The sequence below is a fragment of the Bubalus kerabau genome, chromosome 1 (genome assembly GCF_029407905.1).
Source record: "Bubalus kerabau isolate K-KA32 ecotype Philippines breed swamp buffalo chromosome 1, PCC_UOA_SB_1v2, whole genome shotgun sequence".
NCBI lineage: Eukaryota > Metazoa > Chordata > Mammalia > Artiodactyla > Bovidae > Bubalus > Bubalus kerabau.
This window is the reverse complement of record NC_073624.1, coordinates 54,167,728-54,190,878: the sequence shown is the minus strand read 5'-3', so window position 1 is coordinate 54,190,878 and position 23,151 is coordinate 54,167,728. Positions and strand designations below refer to the sequence as shown.

Below are 23,151 nucleotides of genomic sequence, written 5' to 3'. Positions count from 1 at the left end.
TGCTGGGTTTTGTTGCATTCCTTTATATAGTGTTGGAGTTTGTTTTGGTGACCCGTTAAGTTACACAGGAGTCAGTTTATCCTTGTGTAACCTGCTTTTCAGCTTTTTTTGGATGTGTCAACAGTAACGTTTCATTTAGGCCTAATTTAGTTCTGCTCAATGGAGGCCCTTCTAAGGAGTCTGTCCCATTCCTCCTACTGTGAACTCTTTCCCTACTCGGGCTTGTAAGAGTAGGTCATTTTGGGGCTCACTGCTTGCCGGTGGCTCCTTCCTCACCCTGATTACTTTCCTCTGGCATTGATTTACAGATCAGTGCTCAGCCCAAATCTCAGGAGGCCCTCTCTGCCGATCTCACTTTCTCTTTATGCAGCCTCACCCACTTTGCTGTTCTGCCCTGCAGCTTCCGGCCATGTTGGCATCCCTGAACCGGGATCTCTGTTGCTGTAACTCAGAAAGACCACTCTGCAGTCTGTTCCCTCTCCTTACAAAGCCCTAGAAAGTGCTCTGGGCAGGACAGTCGCCTCATTTGTTGCCCTTCTCGTTTCCCATCTCAACAGCAGCCATGGTGCTGCGCTACCCATGGTCCAGTGTCTAAGAAGTGTTTCATATTTGTCTTTTTTTTTTTTTTTTTAAGTTGTTTAAAGCAGGAAGTAAACGTGGTCCATTATGGGTGTAAGCAGAAGTCTGTCTTTACTTTTGAATCAGAATTCCAAGGATTTGTATTAGAGGAAAAAAAGACTATATATTGCTAATTCTAGAGGGAGGCACATTTTAAAGATTCCACCCTACTGTGTGAGAGAGTGAGAATTGTATTGTTCATATTTTAAGTTCAGAATGACTTAACCTCTTTGTCCAAATGTGACTGGGTAGGTTTTTACCAACTGGCATTTGCAAATGTATTTGGCATCTCCGTAATTGTGTTTTTCATAATTCACATCAGCGTATTAAAGCCTCTGAGAAATCTGATGGTTGAGAAACCTATTTGCTTAATACAGCATTTTACAAACTTGTTCGACTTCAGAACCCTTTTGTCATCTATGACTATTAAAGTATGCTTTGGAAATACTGTCACAGTCATGAACTTTTTTTTTTTTTTTGAATAATTTTGTTTATTTATTTATTTATTTTTGACTGTGCTGGGTCTTTGTCACTCCACAGGCTTTTCTCTAGGTGCAGCCAGTGGGGGCTACTCTCTAGCTGGTGATGTGCAGGCTTCTCATTGTGGTGGCTTCTCTTGCGCAGCACTGGCTCTAGGGCACAAGGGCTCTGGTAGTCACGGCTCCCAGGCTCTAGAGCACAGGCTCAGTAGATGCGATGCGTAGGCTTAGTTGCTCCATGGCATGTGCAGTCTTCCCAGATCAGGGATCAAACCTGTGTCTCTTGCATTGGTAGGCAGATTCTTTACCACTGAGCCACCAGGGAAAAGCCCATCATGAACTTCTTTTGCTCCTTGGTCTTCGTTACCATGTTAATGGCTGCATAAGAGTGCATTGAGAGTCAGATGGGCGCACAGATGCTTCTGGAAGTAACATCGCGATGGCTGCCCAAGGAGAACCCCAAGTTCAGTTCAAACTTGTTTTTGTTGGTGATGGTGGTACTGGAAAAACTACATTCGTTAAGTGTCATCTGACTGGTGAATTTGAGAAGTATATAGCTACCTTGGGTGTTGAGGTCCATCCTCTTGTGTTCCATACCAACAGAGGACCTATTAAGTTCAATGTATGGGATACAGCTGGTCAGGAGAAATTTGGTGGACTGAGAGATGGTTATTATATACAAGCTCAGTGTGCCATTATAATGTTTGACGTAACATCAAGAGTTACTTACAAGAATGTGCCTAACTGGCATAGAGATCTGGTACGAGTGTGTGAGAACATCCCAATTGTGTTGTGTGGCAACAAAGTAGATATTAAGGACAGAAAGGTTAAGGCAAAGTCAATTGTCTTCCACCGAAAGAAGAATCTTCAGTACTATGACATTTCTGCCAAAAGTAACTACAGCTTTGAAGCCCTTCCTCTGGCTTGCTAGAAAACTGATTGGAGACCCTAACTTGGAGTTTGTCGCCATGCCTGCTCTGGCCCCACCAGAGGTGGTCATGGACCCAGCCTTGGCAGCACAGTATGAGCACGACTTAGAGGTTGCTCAGACAACTGCTCTCCCGGATGAAGATGATGACCTGTGAGAAAGTGAAGCTGGGGCCCAGCGTCGGAAGTCGAGTTTTATAGGCAACTGTCCTGTGATGTCAGTGGTGCGGCGTGTTTGCCACTTTATTATATAGCTAAGCAGAACATGTGCTTAATCTTTGGATGCTGAAGGACATGGATGGGCTTTGGCGTGAATGTGGCAGTTAAAAAAAAAAACTTCATTTTTTGGACCTGCATATTTAGGTGTTTTGGAACACAGTTGTTTCCTCCTTGAGTTTCAAATATAAGACTGCTATAGTCACATGACAATATTGAGAGGTGGAATCTTGTTTGTTACTGTCATTCCCATTCCTTTTCGTTTAGAATCAGAATAAAGTTGTATTTCAAATATCTAAAAAAAAAAAAAAGAGTGCGTTGAGAATATGTACTATAGAACCACTTTCTTACTTGAATTTTAAAGCCACTCTGATATTTCCACTATTGATGAGAACTGTGACATTGCTCAGTTAATTTACGTAGCTTTTTCTGTATATTAAATTATTATCATAGATTTCTAAAAGTGAGGTTATTGGGCCAAAAACTGTAAAATGTTTTTATGGCTCTTGATTTGTATTACCTAATTGATTTTCCAGTAAAGTCTGTTAACTTCTGCATTAGTAATAGACTTACAACATTGGGTGCACAAGGATTGTTTTTGCTTTATTTAACGGACAGAAAGCATGTGCTTATCAACATGAGTTGATAGCTGGATGAGAAGCCGCATGAGCCTCTTATTCATGACTAGTCTTGACAGAATGTAAACCTCTGCTGAAATATTATCACATAAGTTAATGGTTCTCAGTACAGTAGGCTTTTATTAGTCTACTTTTCTCTCCTCATTTTGAAGTTTTTTGAAGTATATGTTCTTTTGAGTTATAATCTCTCCCATCATAACTCCCTTCCTCTGTTTTGAAACAGTGTGACTATGAAAACGTTCCAACGACTGTTTTCACTCCTTTGGAATATGGGTCTTGTGGTCTTTCTGAGGAGAAAGCTGTGGAGAAATTTGGGGAAGAAAATGTTGAGGTAAGTTTTACTCTTCACTACTTAGTACTCTTTTTCCCAAAATTTAAAATAATTTCTAGCATAAAGAGAAGCTGAAAAATAGTACAAAGAACTTTCGTATACCCATTTTCCAGATTCATGTATTAGTAACATTTTGCCCATTTGTTTTATCCTCTTCATAGTCTCTTTATCTCCGTGCATCTGTGTGTATTTCTTTTTCCTGAACCATTTAAGAGTAAGTTGAATGCCCCTTTACCCCTAAATGCTTTAATACTATGAACAAGGACATTTTCCTATCTAAACACATGGTGGTTACTACTTTTTAGACAGTTTACTGTTGATATAATATTGTTATCTGACCTACCTTCCATTCATCAGTTGATCCAGTAATTCTTGGTTCTGTTTTTCAAAACCACTTTTACTGGTTTCTTTTTATTATTGATATGGTTAAAAAAATACAGGGAAAAAAACTAAAAAGTACCTACATTTCTACTGTTCTATTAGCTTTTTTTCCCCTACCATTACCCTTTAATTTATAGCTAATGTTGCCAGTCACTTTTTATCCTATATGTAGTCAAGGAAGGGATTCCCTCATAGCTCAGTTGGTAAAGAATCTGCTTGCAGTACAGGAGACCCAGGTTCAATTCCTAGGCCAGGAAGATCCCCTGGAGAAGGAAATGGCAACCCACTCTAGTATTCTTGCCTGGGAAATCCCATGGGTGAGGAGCCTGGTGGGCTAGTTTATGGGGTCACTACAGTCAGGCACGACTTAGCTACTAAACCACCACCAATGTCAAGGAAACTGCACATGAAGTAAACTACTTTTATATACACAAATAATGCCACACAAAGGGTCTACTGTTTAAATCATTTGGGAAAAAAAGTTTGCAGTAAAACCTAAAAGACCAGATTTGTGAATCAGAGTACATTTTGTAATATGAAAGTCTATTTTAAATTTCTCAACAACTTCTTTTATTCTATATTTTAGTAATAACATGTAATATTGATCTATCAGTAACACATTATTAGCATTTTTTTCTGGTTATAAGAATAGTATACCCTCATAGGAAATTTTCAAAATATTAAAAAAGGAAATTTTAATTCATGAAAAGATAACTGCTATTAATATTTTTGCATATTCTAGTCTAAGTATCTATTTTATATATGTATAATTTTGTGTTGGTGTACATAGCTTAATTTTTAAAGTGTGATTAAGTTAGATGCAATTTTCTGTTGTACTTGACAATTAGTGTTAGATCACAAGCATTTCCCTCTAAAAGCACCATTTTAAAAAATTACTTTGGCAATATTTCCTTTCAAGGGTGCTACTATATAGTAATTTTTTAAGCCATTTTATTAGATTAATTTTTCACTATTATGAATAGAATGATGAACATCTTTGTTACTCATTGTCTCTATCTCTGATTATTTTCTGAGTATATATTGCTATCAAAATATAACTTAAATTTTAAGATTCTTAATATTCTATATTTTTTCAGATAATTTTTTTGTATTTGTTTGATTAGAATTTGCATTTTTCATTATAAAGGCAAGGCATTTGAGTTGAAGAAATCTTAAAAAATACAAAGGAAATAGGAAACAATCCCTCATAGACTTAAGTTGATAACACAGCTGTTGTTAGTAGTTTTTAAAATCATTTTTTCCCCTGTGTAATTGTCGTGATACTATGATACTATACATTCAGTTTTGTAACCCACATTTATCAAAAAATTTACATCATATTACAAGATAAAAGAATGTTATATAATGTTTAGATAATCGTGTGTTTTTAAAATATCCTACCAACATTGTATGTTTTGAAATGAGGCTAGCAGTTGAAGGAGAAAAAAATCCTATTAGTCATCCAAGACTTAAGTTTATGAAATGTCAGTAAGGATGTCTGTGTCCTTTCATCTGTCATCTCTCCCTCCTTCCTTCCCTCCTCTGGTACTTTTGGTGGATAATTTCAGAGAAGGAGATGTCTTTGGAAATATTAAGTAAGAGAACTAGATAATTGCTATAATTGTTCCTGGCACCATACTTGTTTCTTGCCCAAAGTTGTCATTCTTTTGAGGTAACAAGATAGCGTTGGTTTCTTTTTTTTTAATGCAAGACGGAAAGTAATTACATGGCTTCTTTCTCTCATTTGCTTGAACTTTGTTGTTGTTACATAAGGTTGATTCATTGCAGGCTGAAGTATAATTAAGGGATGAGATTCTGGCAAAAGAGTTGTCAACTATGAGTTTAAAGTTATTTACCTTCTGACCAGGTTCTTATATGTTCCATGAATTGTTTTGTTTAATAAAAGTCTAATTATTAAATATTAAAGAGCATCCAGTGTCTTCACACCACAACTAGTGTTTGACAGACGTACTTCTTGATCAGATCAGATCAGTTGCTCAGTCATGTCTGACTCTTTGCGACCCCATGAATCACAGCACGCCAGGCCTCCCTGTCCATCACCAACTCCTGGAGTTCACTCAGACTCACGTCCATCTAGTCAGTGATGCCATCCAGCCATCTCATCCTCTGTCGTCCCCTTTTCCTCCTGCTCCCAATCCCTCCCAGCATCAGAGTCTTTTCCAATGAGTCAACTCTTTGCATGAGGTGGCCAAAGTACTGGAGTTTCAGCTTTAGTATCATTCCTTCCAAAGAAATCCCAGGGCTGATGTCCTTCAGAATGGACTGGTTGGATCTCCTTGCAGTCCAAGGGACTCTCAAGAGTCTTCTCCAACACCACAGTTCAAAAGCACCAATTCTTCGATGCTCAGCCTTCTTCACAGTCCAACTCTCACATCCATACATGACCACAGGAAAAACCATAGCCTTGACTAGACGAACCTTCGTTGGCAAAGTAATGTCTCTGCTTTTGAATATGCTATCTAGGTTGGTCATAACTTTCCTTCCAAGGAATAAGCCTCTTTTAATTTCATGGCGGCAGTCACCATCTGTAGTGATTTTGGAGCCCCAAAAAATAAAGTCTGACACTGTTTCCACTGTTTCCCCATCTATTTCCCATGAAGTGATGGGACCGGATGCCATGATCTTCGTTTTCTGAATGTTGAGCTTTAAGCCAACTTTTTCACTCTCCTCTTTCACTTTCATCAAGAGGCTTTTTAGTTCCTCTTCACTTTCTGCCATAAGGGTGGTGTCATCTGCATATCTGAGGTTACGTCTTGATACGATGGGTCTAAATTGTGCTTCTGTCTTCCCAGGTTTACCATAGTTACTTTTGGCCATTGGAATGGACGATTCCATCAAGGGATAACAACAAATGTTACGCAAAAGTAGTCTGCAATATCAAAGACAATGTAAGTGCTATTCATATTTACTCCTTTCTACTGATTTCATTTTATTTTTACTATGCAGCTCTGTTTTGACCACGTGATGACACACATTGCATTCTTTTCGTATTTCACCTGTGAGTCTCCCCAGCTGTGTGGACGTTACTAGGGTGAGGCCCATGATGACACGGCCTGACTCCCCTCTGCTTGAATGTGTTGTGGGCAGGCAGTCAGAACCAGTGAAGCCATTGACTATCTAAAAATAATGACAGAACAGGAAAGGAGTAACCCAAGTTCATATGCTAAGCAGCCAGCACTAGTGAGAAAGCTGGAATGGGGGAACTCTTGATTGGGTTCTGATTTAAGATTTCATTGCTTGCTGCTTTGTGTAACAACTAGTAACAAAGACCTAAGGATAAAGCCCCTGACCTCACAGGCTTTGTTTCCATACCTACAAAGTGATGAAGGCATTGGTTTTCAGACTTTCTGACTACTGCCCCCATTTTCTGTATTGTCACCTGGGACAAGTGTATGTCTGTGCACATGCTCTGTAAGTGTTCCGTGTGTGTGATGAGAACTCAGGATTTACTCTCTTAACAACTTTCATATCTAACTGGCAGCAATGTTAGTTATATTTATCCTGCTATACATTACACCGCTGGGGCTTCCCAGGTGGCTCAGTGGTAAAGAATCCGTCTGCCATTGCAGATGTGAGTTTGATCCCTGGGTCAGGAAGATCCCCTGGAGAAAGAAATGGTAACGCACTCCAGTATTCTTGCCTGGGAAATCCCATGGATGGAGGAGCCTGGTGGGCTGTACAGCCCACGGAGTGGCAAGAATTGGACACGACTGAGCACACATACACACACATTATACCCCGAGTGCTTATTTAGTCTTATAATTGGAATTTTGTACCTTTCGACTAGCTTGATCCATTTCTCCCTTCCCGCATCCCCTACCTCTGGTAACCACAAGTCTGATCTCTTTTTCAAAGTATTAATGACTCTCACAGCACTGTGTTAGTTCCTGGTATAGAACATAAAGGTTTGATTATTTGATATTTCTGTACATTTCAAATGATCACCATGATAACTCTAGTTTGACTGTATTCCCCACACTGTACATGACTGTATAGTGACTTGTTTATTTTGTAACTGGAAGTCTGTACCTCTTGGTCTCTCTTACCTTTGTGGGTTGAATCTTAACGAGAATTGGTATATTTTTAACTTAGTTGAGATCTTAGTTTTCAAAAAGTATCCCCAATAAAAATATAAACAACTAAAAGAATCCATATGTTAATAGCCTAATGAATTCATTTTTTTCATTTTTGGATTTGAGTATAATTAAGTGGTATATTTGGAGAAGGCAATGGCACCCCACTCCAGTCAGTACTCTTGCCTGGAAAATCCCATGGACGGAGGGGCCTGGAAAGCTGCAGTCCATGGGGTCGCTGAGGGTTGGACATGACTGAACAACTTCACTTTCACTTTTCACTTTCATGCATTGGAGAAGGAAATGGCAACCCACTCCAGTGTTCTTTCCTGGAGAATCCCAGGGACGGGGGAGCCTGGTGGGCTGCTGTCTATGGGGTCGCACAGAGTCGGACAGGAAATGATGTATTGGTTCAGTAACTACTGCTTTACACAGTAGCGCAGTTGCAGATTGCTTTTTTGCAGAGCGCAGGGTTCTAGGAAAACCTGGATTCACTACAAAAAAGGTCATCAATAGATGCATTTAATAAATAGACATACTAGGATTACCTCTAGCAAGCTATACAGAATTGACATAGAGAACAGTTTTATGTAGAGTTTTGTCTGTTTAGAAGTAATTTTAATAAAGTTATTTGTATGAGTATGCATTAGATACCATGCTGCTACAGACAAAAGGAGAGAATGTCACGAGTTCCTGCTAGCAGTCTGATGTCTAGTAGGAGATACTTTATTTGCATACAGCAGTCAGTGAAACCTCAAAAGTTTCCTTTATATCAAGCAAATCTATTTTAACTGTACCCAGTTCTCTTTTTTTTTTTCTTTTACTGCTGTGTCATTTGTTCAAATGGCATTTTTTTATATAATATGTACACTACCAGTGAAAACTCATTTTAATTAAAATAACTGAGGATGGTATTGTTGGATGGTATTGCTGTCAATTATTTTCATAAAAAAGACAGTATTACAAGAGATGAATACTTGTTATTGCTCTTTTGTCATAAGCCATCCTATATAAAAGCTTGCTTCTGGTTTTTGACCATCCTTGGGGCAGGCTGTATTCATTTTGAGTTTGGTTACTTCACAGTGACTGAATGTGCTTGGTTTTAAATAGTACTTGCTTGCTAGGCTTTTATTCTTTTTGTATGCTATCCTTTTTATACACAGTGTATTTGAAATTTGCTGAAAGGAATAGGGCAAGTACCTACTGCAGACTCTGACTATTAACATGTTGGTGTATTTTGCCCAGAGCTTCTCTTATGAAAGACAGACATTTGTGTCATAGAGGCAGTTTATAACACATAGGTGCCCAGTCGTGTCCTACTCTTTGTGACCCCATGGAGTATAGCCCACCAGGCTCCTCTGTCCATGGAATTTTTCAGGCAAGAATATTGGAATGGGTTGCCATTTCCTCCTCCAGGGGGGCTTCCCCACCCAGGGATCAAACGCTGATCTCCTGCCTTGGCAGGCCGATTCTTTACCCGTGAGCCACCGGGGAAGCTCACAGTTTATAATAGGCTATATTTACTTATTGAACATATAAAATGTGCCAGCCATTACTTAATGGTCTACATGTACTAACTTATTTAATCCTTGTATAATCCTGTGAAGTACTATGCTATTGTTATCCCCATTTTATAGACAAGGAAGCTGAAGTGTGGAAGTTAATTGTGCTAGGAGCTGGAATTCAGTCCAAGGCAACTAGAATCCATGCTGTTAACCTCTAGCCTAATCGTCTTTCACATTCCTTCTTGGTCCTCCACCCCCATTCCTTCCCTGCCCCAGAGACCGCACTCTCCTCACGTTGAGCTGTCTCACTGTTCATACTTTTATATATTTGCTGCCTATTATGTCCTGTAAACATCATACATCATGGTTTATAGAAAGGTGGTATCCTCAGCTAAATAGAAGCCTGTACCTTTTCCTTTTTAATCTCACTTTTTGAGATCTGTCCATATTATTGCATTTAAGTCTTGTGCTTTGTTTATCCATATGCACAACCCCTATTGCCAAAATAAATAAAGCAAGAGTCTAACATGAAGTGGATTACATACAGAAGGCCCTTCCTGACTGTTTTCAGGGAGCCATTGAACATCAGATAAGGCTCTGCGCCTCATTGCCTGAGCTGCCTCGTCTGTTACAAGAGGGTTGGATTGGGTGGGCCAGCCCAGAGCTCGGAAAGTCTGCACAGTAGAATACAACATGTTTCCCTGCTCTTGGCAGGGGTAGCCTGAGTTTGGATTTAGCATTTATCCAAAATGATTCCCACACAGGTATTTTAGAATTGCCAAATATTTTTCTCTTGCTTTCAAAAATGTTTTCACATTGGAAGGCTCTCAGATTCTTCTGTCTACTCCCAAAACTTCAGTTTAAATGGTTTTTTAATTTGAATGGCTGCTATTAAATGTTTCAGCTCCCACAGGTAGTTTACCTGGAGCTTTGAGACAACCTGATAGAGATGAGGGCACCACTGAACAGCCCTTTGAAAACACTTTCCAGAACATTTTGGTGCTTACGGGGTTGCACACATTTTTGCTTTTCCAAAGTGTTTTTCCTCATCATCACCAGTGGCTGGTTCTTTCTCTTCCTTCTTGCTTAATGTGACCACAGTTCTGTATTAGCCCGTGTTGCAGTACCTTCAGCCTACACAGCTTTCAGCAGCAAGCATCAGTATTTCTAAATGGTTTTTTTTTTTTTCGATTAGACTGGAAAAATATTCCAGGCTGTTAAGGAGGGAAAATTCTACATAATTGTATCACTCTTTTGTATCTTAGGAACGTGTTGTGGGCTTCCACGTACTGGGTCCAAATGCTGGAGAAGTGACGCAGGGCTTCGCAGCGGCACTCAAATGTGGGCTGACCAAAGACCAGCTGGACAGCACCATCGGAATCCACCCCGTTTGCGCAGAGGTGTGTCTCCACACTTTCTTTTTTATTATTATTTTTTCTCCACACTTTCAATTAAGGCTAGATGGTGTCTGTCCATGTGTGTCAGTCATGTCTGACTCTTTGTGACCCCCATCGGCTGTAGCCCACCAGGCTTCTCTGACAGTGGGATCCTCCAGGCAAGAATACTGGAGTGGGTTACCGTTTCCTACTGTAGGGGATCTTCCCGATCCAGGGATCAAACCCGAGCCTCTTGTGTCTCCTACATTGGCAGGTGGATTCTTTACCACTGCACCACCTGGAAAGCCCACTAGATAGTACTGTCGTGGTGCTGAATAGTAAAAATGGTGAGAGTGATTTATACGGATATGCTTCAAATCGTTTATTTATCATGTGTCATAAATTATTTTCATGGCAATCAGCTGATGATGACATTCATACTCAAAAAGAGCATCAATCCTAGTTATCCCTGAGCTACCTGGAGGCTAATGATGTTGTCTCCCTCGTTAGCTTTCAGTGTCAAAGGATGAGAAAGAGAAGCTTGTGAAAGAAAGATAAGCCAATGACAGGAGAACTGGAGATTTCCCAGTGGGGCCTCCGGGTGTCATGTTTCTCCACACCTGTCAGTGCTCATCCCCGAGCTACTTACTTACCGTGCTACCACTAGGTAGGGCTTGTAGACCGGGCACGCGTCTACACTGGAGAGCCCGGAGGCCGGGGGAGTTACGCGTCGAGAGGCTCAGGAACAGAGCTGAGCAGTGCAGCCTGGAAGGGTGTTCTTGTTTCCTCTTGCTCTGTCTTTTCCCTGAGTGCCTTCCTCTATACTGTGCACCTGTTTAGTGACCAGGTCATTATTCACAGAAAACTTTGTATATGTTGTTTGGTTGTGGATTTTATTTATTGTTGTTTTGTTTTTGAAAACTCGTTTTTGTGAAGTAAAACTGAATTTCAAAAATGATACATAAAAATTGAAAAGAGAATAGATTTTTAAAAGCTCTTGAAGATTGTGCAGTGTATCTTTTATTCAGTGTCATGACTAAGACTGTCTAGGGAAGGAGAGGAGCCAGTTAGTGTCATTCTTTTTCAAAAATAGTATGTTAGTTTCTTGGGGTTGACATAACACACTATTGCAACTTAGGCGTTTAGAAACAACAGGAATGTCTTCTCTAAGAGTGCTGGAGGCCAGAGTCTGAAAGCAGGGCCATGCTCCGTCCAGGGCCTCTGGACACGAGGCCTTCCTTTACAGCCTCTGCCTCTGGCTTCATGTGGCCTTACCTGCTGCGTGTCTGGGTCCACATTTCCCTCCTACTGTAAGGTCATAGATTAGGGCCTGCTGATCCAGCATGGTTTCGTTTTCACTTGGTTACATCTGCAAAGACCCTGTTTCCAACCAGAGTCACAATGTTCACGGGCACTGGGCCTAGGACTTGAGCTGCTCTTTCTGGAGGACTTTATTCAATCCACGACGGTGGGTATGGTTAAAAGTCTAGGATACTTTAAAACAACAGTCATCCTCAACTGGGATAAAGACATCCCTTCCCAACTTGGTTATGCGAGTGTCTAGTTTTTTAATCTGAATTTGATTCTCAACAGACTGGTTAAAAGGCTGACATGAGCGTGGCTCCTGCTGCCTCCCTTGGTCGTGTCGTGTCGTGTTGTGACATGACCCAGTGGCAGCACGCGGCACTGTCTGTGGGCTTTCTGCCAGCTGGGCAGAGAGGTGCAGTGGAGAAGACAGGCGACCCCATGAAGTCCAGGCCCACGGAGAGGTCAGCCAAAGGCCTGTCCCCGCAGTGCGCCTGGCATGCTGGAAACCCTCCTGAAGCATTTGCCGCTGTGCATCTCCATTTGTTGTTTCTTTTATAACTTTGAAGCTCAGAGGTGAACATTCACTTTGTTCATAGGGCTTTTCCATGGTGGCAACTGATTAATGAGATTAAAAAACTGGCTGCCGTTGTCTCCCTCTGAGTGCATTTGTTGTGCAGCTGTGTGCCTAGCTCCGTGCTGGGTGCTGGGGAGCAGCAGGGGTTTGAGTCAGAGCAGCGAGGCGGGTGAGGGAAGGGCCGGGCACACATCTGGGTGGTGGGTCCCAGGCTCAGGACAAGTGCACAGTGGCGTTTGGGGCAGGAGGGTTGGGGGGCAGTTCTCGCACAAGAGGAGAAGAATGCATTTGTGTCATTCAGTCCGAGGGAGCACCAAGTACGAGAACCCTGTGTGGCAGAGATCATGGTTTACTCCGGGACCTGAAGGCCCTCAGGACTGCTGTCGCAGTGCCACACAGCTGTGGGTGGTTTGTACCATTTCTATAAAAGAACCTGGGTGATTGCACAACCTTTGGCTCCAAAGTAGTTGCCTACAGGAGTTGACGCATTCCTCGGTGGAGGCTTTGCTTTTTTGGAAGGAAATAGTTTGCACAGGATTTCCTTCCGGAGTCACTGTGGGAGGAGGAGAGACGACTGGTGTTTTGACTGAGAGCCCCTTGGTGTCCGTGAGAGAGGGACTCTCAAGGCCTGAGGAGTCAGTGACACATGAGCATTATTCAGTTTGAGGCTGGTGTGTTGGTTATTTATCCTGGACATCTGAGCAGTAATAATTGAAGAGGAAACTGATCACATGTGATTTTGAGTAGCAATTTCAACTAATTAAGTTTATCTATAGAGAAAAAATAATGGCTTAAGAAGAAGGAGCATCAGAGACAAGACCTGTGCAATATCTTAAATGAACTTTAGTGCCAAACATCAAAAGTTTTGTTTCATTAATAGTCAACATAATCACAGTCTGCAGTGAGTGGGGTGGAGGGATCTTGTGAGGCTCGGAGGGGTTGGCTGGGTAAGAGATGTACATGCCTCCCGTAGTGTTGATTTACCCTTTTGTGAGCGTGTTCTTTGTCCTGGGATCAAGAAGCTGCCTCTGCCATTTTTTTCAAGTATATTTTTAGGACAATTCTAAATCAGGTCTGTGCGTATAAGATCCGTGTAGGAATTGACCCTGTTTGGTTTTTTTCCGTATAGACTAACCAGCAATGGCGGTTTGGCTTCCCCATGTCTTGAACATGTTTCCAGTAGAAGAAAAATAGATGAGAGCTCTTTCTTTCCCCCTTCATTTCTTTCCATTTTTGATGGGTTTAGTTTTTTATCCACACATCCTACAAGTTCTATTTCTAAATTAATTCCTAAGAAATAAAACATAAGCTTGCAAATTCACAAGCATGAAATTGGCTTTAATGTATTCCCTTGCTCATTATTTTTCTTCCTTTAAAAAATTGGAAAGAGAGCATGTTTGATGGTATTTTAAATTGCCTGTAATACCAGCATCCGAACACAGCTATTTTCATTAATGCATATTATCTTGCTGTTCTCACCCACAGTCACACATTTTTTTTAAACAAAGGAGTTATATTGCTCTTCAAAGAAGAGTTGTACTAGTTTATAGTGTCATCAGCTTTGAATTTGAGTGCTCGTGAAAATGTTGCAAAATTCAGTGTAACTTTTTCTGTAATAAGTTTAAAAGAAAGGACTATTTCAAGCCTTTTCACATATCTTTGTTAATAAGGATGAACTTCTTATAATTATTATTTTTGGGAATGTGAATTGTTCTCACATTTTCTTCTGGGTTTATACTTTAAATGTTTTACTAGCCATTATTACTTGGGTCTGACTTTTTTTGCAGTGCTGCTGGTAAATTGGCATAGAGGGGGAAAAAAAGGCTTTGTCATTGCTTTAAGGCTAAATAGACAAGGATTTTTCTCAGTATTGTTCCTCCTTTACACAGAAGTGTTTTCCCCTCTTATTCACAAGTATTTTTGATGCTGATTCCTATTGCTTTGACCTGTAGAAGTCAAAACGGCCTCAATTTCTTGTGCTTTCCTCTTTGTATTAAAAATCAGGAAACCAGATATTTCTTGAGAATCAAAGATGCAGCTGACCAAAGAGGGTGTCCAGGTATGCTGGCAATAAGTCTTGATTCCACTGGGGACTCCCCCAAATCAGCCGTGGCTTCTTGTCTCAGTGAGACACTCGCTGGCTTGCTGAAGTGAAGTGAAAGTCGCTCAGTCGTTACCAACTCTTTGTGACTCGGTGGACTATACGGTCCATGGAATTCTCCAGGCCAGAATACTGGAGTGGGTAGCCTTTCCCTTCTCCAGGGGATCTTCCCAACCCAGGGATCGAACCCAGGTCTCCCACATTGCTAAACACAAAATTACTTTATGTTTTCATGCATGAGCAGCATGGATAGTCAGTTTGGGTGTGGTTTTGTTTTTGCCTGTATGCCTTGTGGGGCTTTGAGAAAGATCATCACGGATCAGCTGCAGCCCAGCTCCCATGCTGTCATCACTCCAGGACCCAGCTGACGGGGCAGCTTCTTCTGGGGCCACTGTGGCTTAATGGCAGAGAGACAGGAGGTGCAGGAAAAGCACCTTGGTGCTCAGGGCTTGTGTTCCCAAGTGATGCTTTCCACTTCCCCACCTTGGCCAGAGCAAGCCCCTGTCCCCGACATCCCTGTCCAGTAGGGCAGGAATGTATAACATATGTCCATACAGGGTCATCACAGGGAGGTGAAGGCACCATTTGTTTTGGAAACAGAAATAGCACAGTAGGGTTAACACGAAGAAGGATCAGATTTGACAGAAAAGAAGCAAGATACCTAAGACTTACTAATTTATGATATATCAACAGTGGTGGAAATAGAGGAATTAAGAATCAATTCCAAGCGCATGGCCTGAGCAGCCAAGTAGTGGTGATGCCAATCACCGGGAGAAGCTGGGTTAAGGGAAGACAGAGGGTCAGTGCTGGACAGAGTTAAGTCTGAAGAGGTGTGGGTCCGGTCTTACTGTCGTGGAGCTCAGGAGAGACGGTGGCTGGAGAGGCCCAGCCTCAACGGATCTCTCCAGCCAACTCAATCTGCCTGAAAGGGAGTAGTCGACTGAAGGAGATCATGATAAGAGTGTCTAAAGGGAGAGAGCTGAGGATCAGCTCAGGAAGGGGGACACACACGGGGTTCTAACCACATTATGAGGCTGTCTGAGCTGGGTGGGCACAAGGGTATTTGAAATACTACACTTTATTCCTTTCTGTGTATCCAGAATATTTCCGGGTGTGTTTCTTTTAGAGAATTAATAAGCAACCAGAGAGATTGTTTTAATCACTTCATAAATCACATGCTAATAAGTGCTTTATTAGGTAGAGCCTGCATTTTCTCTGCTTTACCTTGGTGAAATGCCTACCTTGGTCATATTACCCCTCTATTGTGTACATTTTAAGTACTCGGCCAAGTCATCCTTTGTACATATGGTGTTATCTCAACTCCTCTGCTAACTTTCGTCCCGGTGTCTGAAACTCTCATGTTGTCTCCGCCCCTGCAGGTGTTCACGACTCTGTCGGTGACCAAGCGCTCCGGGGGAAACATCCTCCAGACCGGTTGCTGAGGTTAAGCCCCAATGTAGATGCTGCTGCCTAGACTCCAAACCACCGATGTGTTTCTTGCCCAAGTCCAAGGCGAAGTGCTGCAAAAGGCTCTCGGGTTTGGCACCTGCGTGTCCCGTGCTTACACTCCCCGAGGCCCCCTTGGATCTCACGGGTGGGAGGTGATTCGTGGAAGGCAGGCAGCATTGCATTGGGGTTACCGTGATGGACTGAAAACTGACTCTTGGCAGAGCATCGGAGCGATGCATCCATGAAGTCACCAGCCCCAAGCCCCTCGCGGTGGGTGGTGATGGAACCGTCAAAGCAGTTTTCTCTTGGCCTTTCCTTTGTGGGTTTTCTTAGGCTCACCGTCAAGCTTTCTAATGTTGATTCTTTTTTCACTTTTTCTCCTCGGTGTTAGTGATACTAGAGATGATAGCAAACAATTTTGGTCCAAAAGCAAGTCATGGCTACCGTGTGCACATACAAGCGACTCATCACCGGCAAAGCATGGGGAAGCTCCCAGGCTTGTCCCGGGAGAGACCGCCTTGTGGCCCACGTCCTCCCAGAACAAGGGAAGCACGGTTGGCCAGTTTGCTCACATGCCACACCACTGGTGATTGTTTCTAGTTCTGTTTAGAAGAGGCAGTGGCTGCCCGGCCAGCCTATCTGAAGGAGTCTCCACCGCAGAGGACTCGGTAGTGCCGTGTGGTTTCCACATTCTTCATCATGGAGGCAGATGTACACCTGAAATGGGGAAAAACAAAAGATGTCTTTATTTACCCTGTTGTGTGCTGGTCTAAGTGAGCTGAGATCTGTTGCAATGGAAAACATTTAGCGCTTGTTTAAAACTGTTTTGGGGAGTAGCTTTTGCTTTAAGCTGAAATCACAAGATACCACAGCTTTATTTTTCATGTGCGCTAGGTATCTATCCCTTCGAGAACTACATTCATAGGAAAAAAGCCTCTCTACACTTGAAAATTTAACTCTTGTGGTAATTGCTTTGTTTTTAAAAGGAAGCTGTTAATATCATAATTTATTATTTTTGAACACAGGTGGATGTGAAGGATTTTCATTTAAAAACCAAGTGGGTTTGACTTTTTCTGTTGACCGTACTTGGTGGAATTTGGGCAGAAGTGTTCATGCTCTGCCAGCATTCCAACTCGGATTATCACAAAGAGGTATTAACCCTGCAGTTAGAGATTTCCGGCTACAGCTACTGACCGTGCGTTATATCTAGGTCATGTCCCCTCTGCAGAAGTAGAATGTTAAACATGCTGTGGCCGGCAGGCCTCCCACCAGCAGTTCTTGCAGCCCCCCAGCCCTCTTTTTGGGGTCTTCCCTCTGTGTGTGTTTCTCAGCCACAACACTGAGCGGTTGATTCAAAGTCCGTTTCTCGATCACCTCAGGGAACTCGGTGTCTGCCCAGCGTTCGGTCAGCAGGGCCCCTGACCTCCCACGGCCCTGCCTCACCCCACCCCATCTGGTTGTGTGGAGAGAAGGGAAAAAGGAAAAAGAGAGGGGAATTGAGGCAGCTGACTGTGTTCGGTTTTATTTATTATTTTTTTAAATTTTTTATTTTCTCCTCCAAGTCTGCCAATTTCTGAAACTAGAGCACAGGCAGTACAGGGTGATCAAGCCTAATCATGTTGTGATTCTCTCTTCTTCGTGGAATGGAATATTCTGCCCCCACAAGAAGAATCCCACTTTATAGACTTGTCTCTGTAATCGCCTGGTGTATTGAAACTCATTAAATTCCATGTATTTTTGTTATAAATCTTCTGGAAGGAAAAAAAAGCAATGTGAAACATTAAAAGGTATTAATATCCACTGTGTTGTGCCTTCTTACTGAATGGTAGTCCCGGGCTTGTTTGCCTGAGAACTGAATGGACTTCAGGGCTCATGTTGGTGATGCTGAGAATTCGGTGCTCAGTTTCATTGATGCTGCACTGTCGGGCCTGGTCGATGTGCTGAGGTTCATATTCTAGTCTTGTTGACCCCTTGCAGATGGTAGGTAGCGTGTGAGACTTCTCAGCCTCCATATTTGGGGCTTCCCCAGTGGCTCAGTAGTAAAGAATCTACCTGCAGTGTGGAAGACCCAGATTCGATCTCTGGATCAGGAAGATCCCCTGGAAAAGGGCATGGCAACCTACTCCAGTATTCTTGCCTGGAGAATCCCGTGGACAGAGGAGCCTGCTGCTGCTGCTGCTGCTGCTGCTGCTAAGTCGCTTCAGTCGTGTCTGACTCTGTGCGACCCCATAGACAGCGGCCCACCAGGCTCCCCCGTCCCTGGGATTCTCCAGGCAAGAACACTGGAGTAGGTTGCCATTTCCTGCTCCAATGCAAGAAAGTGAAAAGTGAAAGTGAAGTCGCTCGGTCGTGTCCGACTCTTTGCGACCCCATGGACTGCAGCCCACCAGGCTCATCCATCCATGGGATTTTCCAGGCAAGAGTACTGGAGTGGGGTGCCATTGCCTTCTCCGCACTGTGGTTTAGAACACCTTAAAAGGTCTAAGAAACAACATCCAGGGTGTGGTTTTCAGCGGGTCACAAAGGGACATGACTGAAGCAGCTTGGCACTTAGCACACACGTATTTGTACCAGCCAATTCTTTATAATGAATCTATTAACTGTATCTATCTGCCTACTCATCCCCTACTGGTCCACTTTATCTAGAGAACTTGGACCAAAACAAACATCTCACCTCTGAAGGTGTGTGTGGTCAGGTAGGGTGGGTGAATGTACATCTCCTCCACAGATACTAGGTACCAGGTACTGTTCTTGGCAGGAGAGTTCAGCAGTCAACAAGAAACATCAGTAATCCTTGTCAAAAATTATGTAGAAGGAAACAAGCAAAAATAACTAAATAGATCAATTGTATTGAATGTCAGATAGTGTTAAGTACCCTGGAGAAAAACCTAAACAGGGAAGGGGAGAGGTCTGTAGGGCGTGGGGAGTGGAATCTTAATGAAGGTGGTGGAGGTAGACCCCATAGAGAAGGTGACCTTTGAAGACAGAGGTGAAAGCAATCCTCCGGGAAAGCATTCCAGGTAGAGGTCACCAAATGTAAAGGCCCTGAGGCAGAGAAGGACTGGGTGGGGGAAATGTCAAAGTGTAGCCTCGTGGGTGAAGCCGAGAAAGAATGAGTGAAGGTCAGAGATAACAGGAAGGGGCAAATCAGGCAGGATCTAGAGTGTGAGCCAGTGGAGGGCTCTGAGCAGAGGAGGGTGTGACAGCTCTCCCAGGTGGCCAGGAGCACTGGTGGGGGGCTGGGCTGAGGGAGGCCGAGGCTTTGCACCAGGTGGAGGGCGCTGCAGCGGTCAAGGGGAGAGGGATGGTGTTTCAGCTGAAGGTGGGAGTAGAACCAATAGGACATAGTGTTGCGTTGAATGTTGCGGGGCGGGGGAGAAAGAAGGATGATTCCCCTGTCTGGAGCTTCAACACTGGAAGGATTGAGGCTAGAGGTGCCATTTCACTGAGATGGGAAAACTGGAGGAGGGGCAGGTTGGAGGGGGTATCAGAAGCTCAAGTTGAGGGTGGTGGGTCTCAGGTGCAGGAGGCAGAGGTGGTGCTGGATTGGAGTCAGTGTCTACACAGCAGGTGTAACAGCAGCCATGAGATGAGTTGGTGGTGTTGAAGGAGGGAAGGGTGTAAGGGCAGGTTTGGGCCCCGTACAACTCTGAACTAGATTCTACACCCTCAGCTCCTCACTTATATCCACTAAGTACTAAGAAAAAAAGACCTAGTGTTTATAAAGACATTTGAGACCTTTTACAAAATGCTTTAAAATATGAAGGGAAAATAAAAATGCAGCAAAATTATAATGGACAAATCTTTAAATGCCTCCTATAATATTTTAGCCAATGAAATACCATTGGATCCACTGCCCCTATATTTGTTTTTTGTTGTTTTGGGTTTGGTTTAATTTTCTTTTTTAAGCTGCCCTGGGTCTTTATTGCAGTGCGAGAGCTCCAGAGCGTGCAGGCTCAGGAGTTGTGGCCGTGGGCTTAGTTGCCCCCTGGCGTATGGAATCTTAGTTCCCTGACCAGGGATCGAACCCGCATCCCCTGCATTGGAAAGTGGATTCTTAACCACTGGACCACCAGAGAAGCCCCCACTGCTCGTGTATTTGTAATTGTTAGATTGAACACAGGAAGGGCTGCCTTCATTATATTTGGAATGATGTGGGAGTAACTCAAGCCAGCACAAGGGCGTGGGGATAACAAAGGCCTTAAATTGGCCCTGAGAAGAGCTATAAAGAGATGAAACATTATTAATGAGAACTGCGGTCAGGAAGTAGAACTGTACCTTCAGGTCACTTTATGTGCAGTGACTTGTTCTGTTAATCTTTGTAAGAACCCTCAGAACTGTGGTACCCGTTTTTCAGGTGAGCAAAGTAAGGCTGGGACTCACTTGGTCTTTTATGCCAGCTCACATGGCTTGTAAAGTGCAGAAAGGGAAAGTGCGCCGCCTAGTGTCTACCTCTGTGAAGAGCAGGCTGCTGCTTTGCAGACAACCTCTGAGAAGAGCAGGCTGCTGCTTTGCAGCCCTGTTACTTTGCTTTAAACACAAACTACTGTCCTGAAGAAACAAAGCCACAGAACTAAAAAGCTGCAGAAAATCAAAAGAAAAAGAAAAATACCTTAGCAGATAATGCCAGAGAAACTCAATTACTGTATGTATAACTATAAAACAGCATCAAAACTAGGCATAAAACAGAGTAAAGACCTAAATATATATTGTACAACCATAGAGTTTATGTGGTAAATACTGAGAATATCTCTGTAATGTAGAGGTGGAGAAAAACTTCATATACCATGGCCTCAAGGTATAAACCACAGGGAATGTCCTGGTGGTCCAGTGGTTAAGACTCCATCTCTTACTGATGTGGGCCTGGGTTCAATCCCTGGTTGGGGAATTAAGATCCCACAAGCTGCATATTGTGCCCCCCCTTCCCGCAAAAAAAAAAAAAATCCACAAAGCATAAGGCAAAATGACTGCATCAAAAGGTCTGACCACAAAGACCACCATGGACAAGTTATTAGAGAGATGACATCAGGCGAAGACAATTTCAGTGTCTAAAACTGACAGGAGATTTAGACCCAGGTGACAGCGAGGAACTCCGGGTCATCAGTAAGAAGACAGGAGCCCCAAAAGAAGGAGGCAAAGGACACTGACTTGGTTATTCCTCGCAGAGGAAACCCCAGTCTTTACAAGAGGGGTGTGTGTGTGCTCAGTTGCTCAGTCATGTCCAACTCTTTGTGACCCCCATGGACTGTAGCCCACCAGGTTCCTCTGTCCGTGGAATTTTCCAGGCAAGAATACTGAAGTGGGTAACCATTTCCTAGGGGATCTTCCTGACCCAGAGATCAAACCCGCGTCTCCTATGTCTCCTGCATCAACAGGTGGATTCTTGACCACTCTGACACCTGGGAAGCCCAAGAGATGAGATATGTGCAAACTCATGAGTGATTAAGAGGTGAATGTAAATAACGAGAAGCCACTTCGTACTCGACAGACCTGAGACAGTAAGCTGTTTAAGGCCGAGTGAAGGGACTCCCAGGCTCTGCTGGGGCAAGAGTAGACCACTGGCTTCCCGGCGTTTAGACAGATCAAGCGTTGCACACTGTGATCTAGCAGTCCTGCTCCTGGGCATCAGCCCCGGCGAAGCTGATGGATCTCTCGTGTGTCCGTAAGGGAACATGCATACAAATGTCCTGTGGCATCATTTGTGGTGTTGGGAGGTCGGACTCAATCCTGACATCTCTCATGAGGGATGGACTGGTGGGCCAGGAGGAGGCAGGATGATGAAATAGTATTATGAGATGTACCATGCTATGTGTGGGAAAAAACAATAGGGAAGAGGATGAACCCGACAGCCACTTGTGTACATTGTAAAGATGCTCGAACACCCACCAAGGACCCCTGCACACTTTGAGCAGATCAGAGCAGCTAAGTGCGGAGCACGGAGTAGGAAACCATGGCAGTAAAGGGAAGTTGAAGAAAGAGGACATCGCCCTGATGCTGGTAGGCGGGAGTCCCTGGCAGGTGAGTCTTAGCTTCTCAGTGGCCTTCTTTTCTTCCCCTTTAAACAGGGGTAATAACAGTGCTCATCTCCCAGAGTTGCCAGAGGATTAAGTTGTTTATGCACATGGTCAAACGCTTAGAATAGCAGTGGGCACAAAGAGGGTGCTGGGTGAGTGGCTGCTGTTGTTATTATTTGAATACAAGTAATGCAGTTCTCAGCATACGCGATCTGAAAATGTGAACGGGCAGCATTGTCAAGTTCAAGACAATTCCCTGTCTCTACTCCAGTCTGGCTCCCTCCTGCCTACAACAGCCTCCAATTGTCATTCCAGGGCCCCAAGCCAGGGAGTCCTTTGGGAATTGGGGAGCATACTCCACATTTTAAAATACCGCCCAGGGGACCCTGAGCCCAGCTGGTGAGGAGTGTGTCTCAGAGCCTCAGCTGATGCTCAAGGATGTGAGGGTGACCCCGGGGAGAATGCGGGGTCAGCCGGAAGGAGAGGCAGAAGGAAAGGCCCGCCTCTGCCTCAGAGCCAAGTGCGGAGAACAGGAAGAAAGGCCCCCCCATGCGCTGGGCCCATCTCACCAGGAACCCTCGCAGGCCTCATCTGAGTGTGTGTGGGCTGTGTGTTCAGTCGTGCCGACTCGTCGCAATCCCACAGACTGTAGCCCACCAGGCTCCTCTGTCCATGGAATTCTGCAGGCAAGAATACTGGAGGGGGTTGCCATTTCCTTCTCCACCTCATTTGAGAGTAGTTAACGAAATTAAACAAAGGAAAACACAGCCTTGCATTGTGTCTTCCCCTTTAGGAGCCCTATAAAGTGACGGGGTGTTGTCAGGAGCTAATACTCCCCACTCTCCCCCAAAACCCTAGTGTGGGAAGGGGATTTTGTGCAGGCGCTCTAGGGTGTGTGTATGTGGCGGGGTGGTTGGTTCTGTCATAGGCATCTCCCTTCCCGGCCCCTTTCCTGCTGTAGTGAATTTGAGCCTAATTGTTGGTGAAATGAATTTCTCATGGTGAAAATGAGGAGACAGGAACATGATTTGGAATGCAATTACCTTGCCTCCTGTGTGGCTCACACAGCTCAACAACTGCCTTCTTCTAAATTTCTTTTTATGATTCTTGTGGCATTCTGCGAGTCCACACTGAGGGCCA

The 23,151-nt window shown here is 43.6% G+C and overlaps 1 protein-coding gene and 1 pseudogene across 4 annotated transcripts in view; both read left to right on the top strand.

Moving 5' to 3' along the window:
* Positions 1–17,797, top strand: part of TXNRD1 (thioredoxin reductase 1) — a 64,292-nt gene extending 46,495 nt beyond the window's left edge. For 3 of the 4 annotated variants that reach the window (XM_055574963.1, XM_055574954.1, XM_055574958.1), the window contains 4 exons: positions 3,102–3,209; positions 6,404–6,499; positions 10,455–10,589; positions 15,928–17,797. In XM_055574963.1, the coding sequence (XP_055430938.1) occupies positions 3,102–3,209; positions 6,404–6,499; positions 10,455–10,589; positions 15,928–15,990 (402 nt within the window). In that variant the 3' untranslated portion in view covers positions 15,991–17,797. Of the gene's footprint in view, positions 1–3,101; positions 3,210–6,403; positions 6,500–10,454; positions 10,590–12,158; positions 12,617–15,927 lie in introns of those variants that run through there. The other variant, XM_055574972.1, reaches the window with a different exon arrangement.
* On the top strand, positions 1,465–2,557 carry LOC129648553 (GTP-binding nuclear protein Ran-like; annotated as a pseudogene).
* Positions 17,798–23,151: the final 5,354 nt, after the last annotated feature.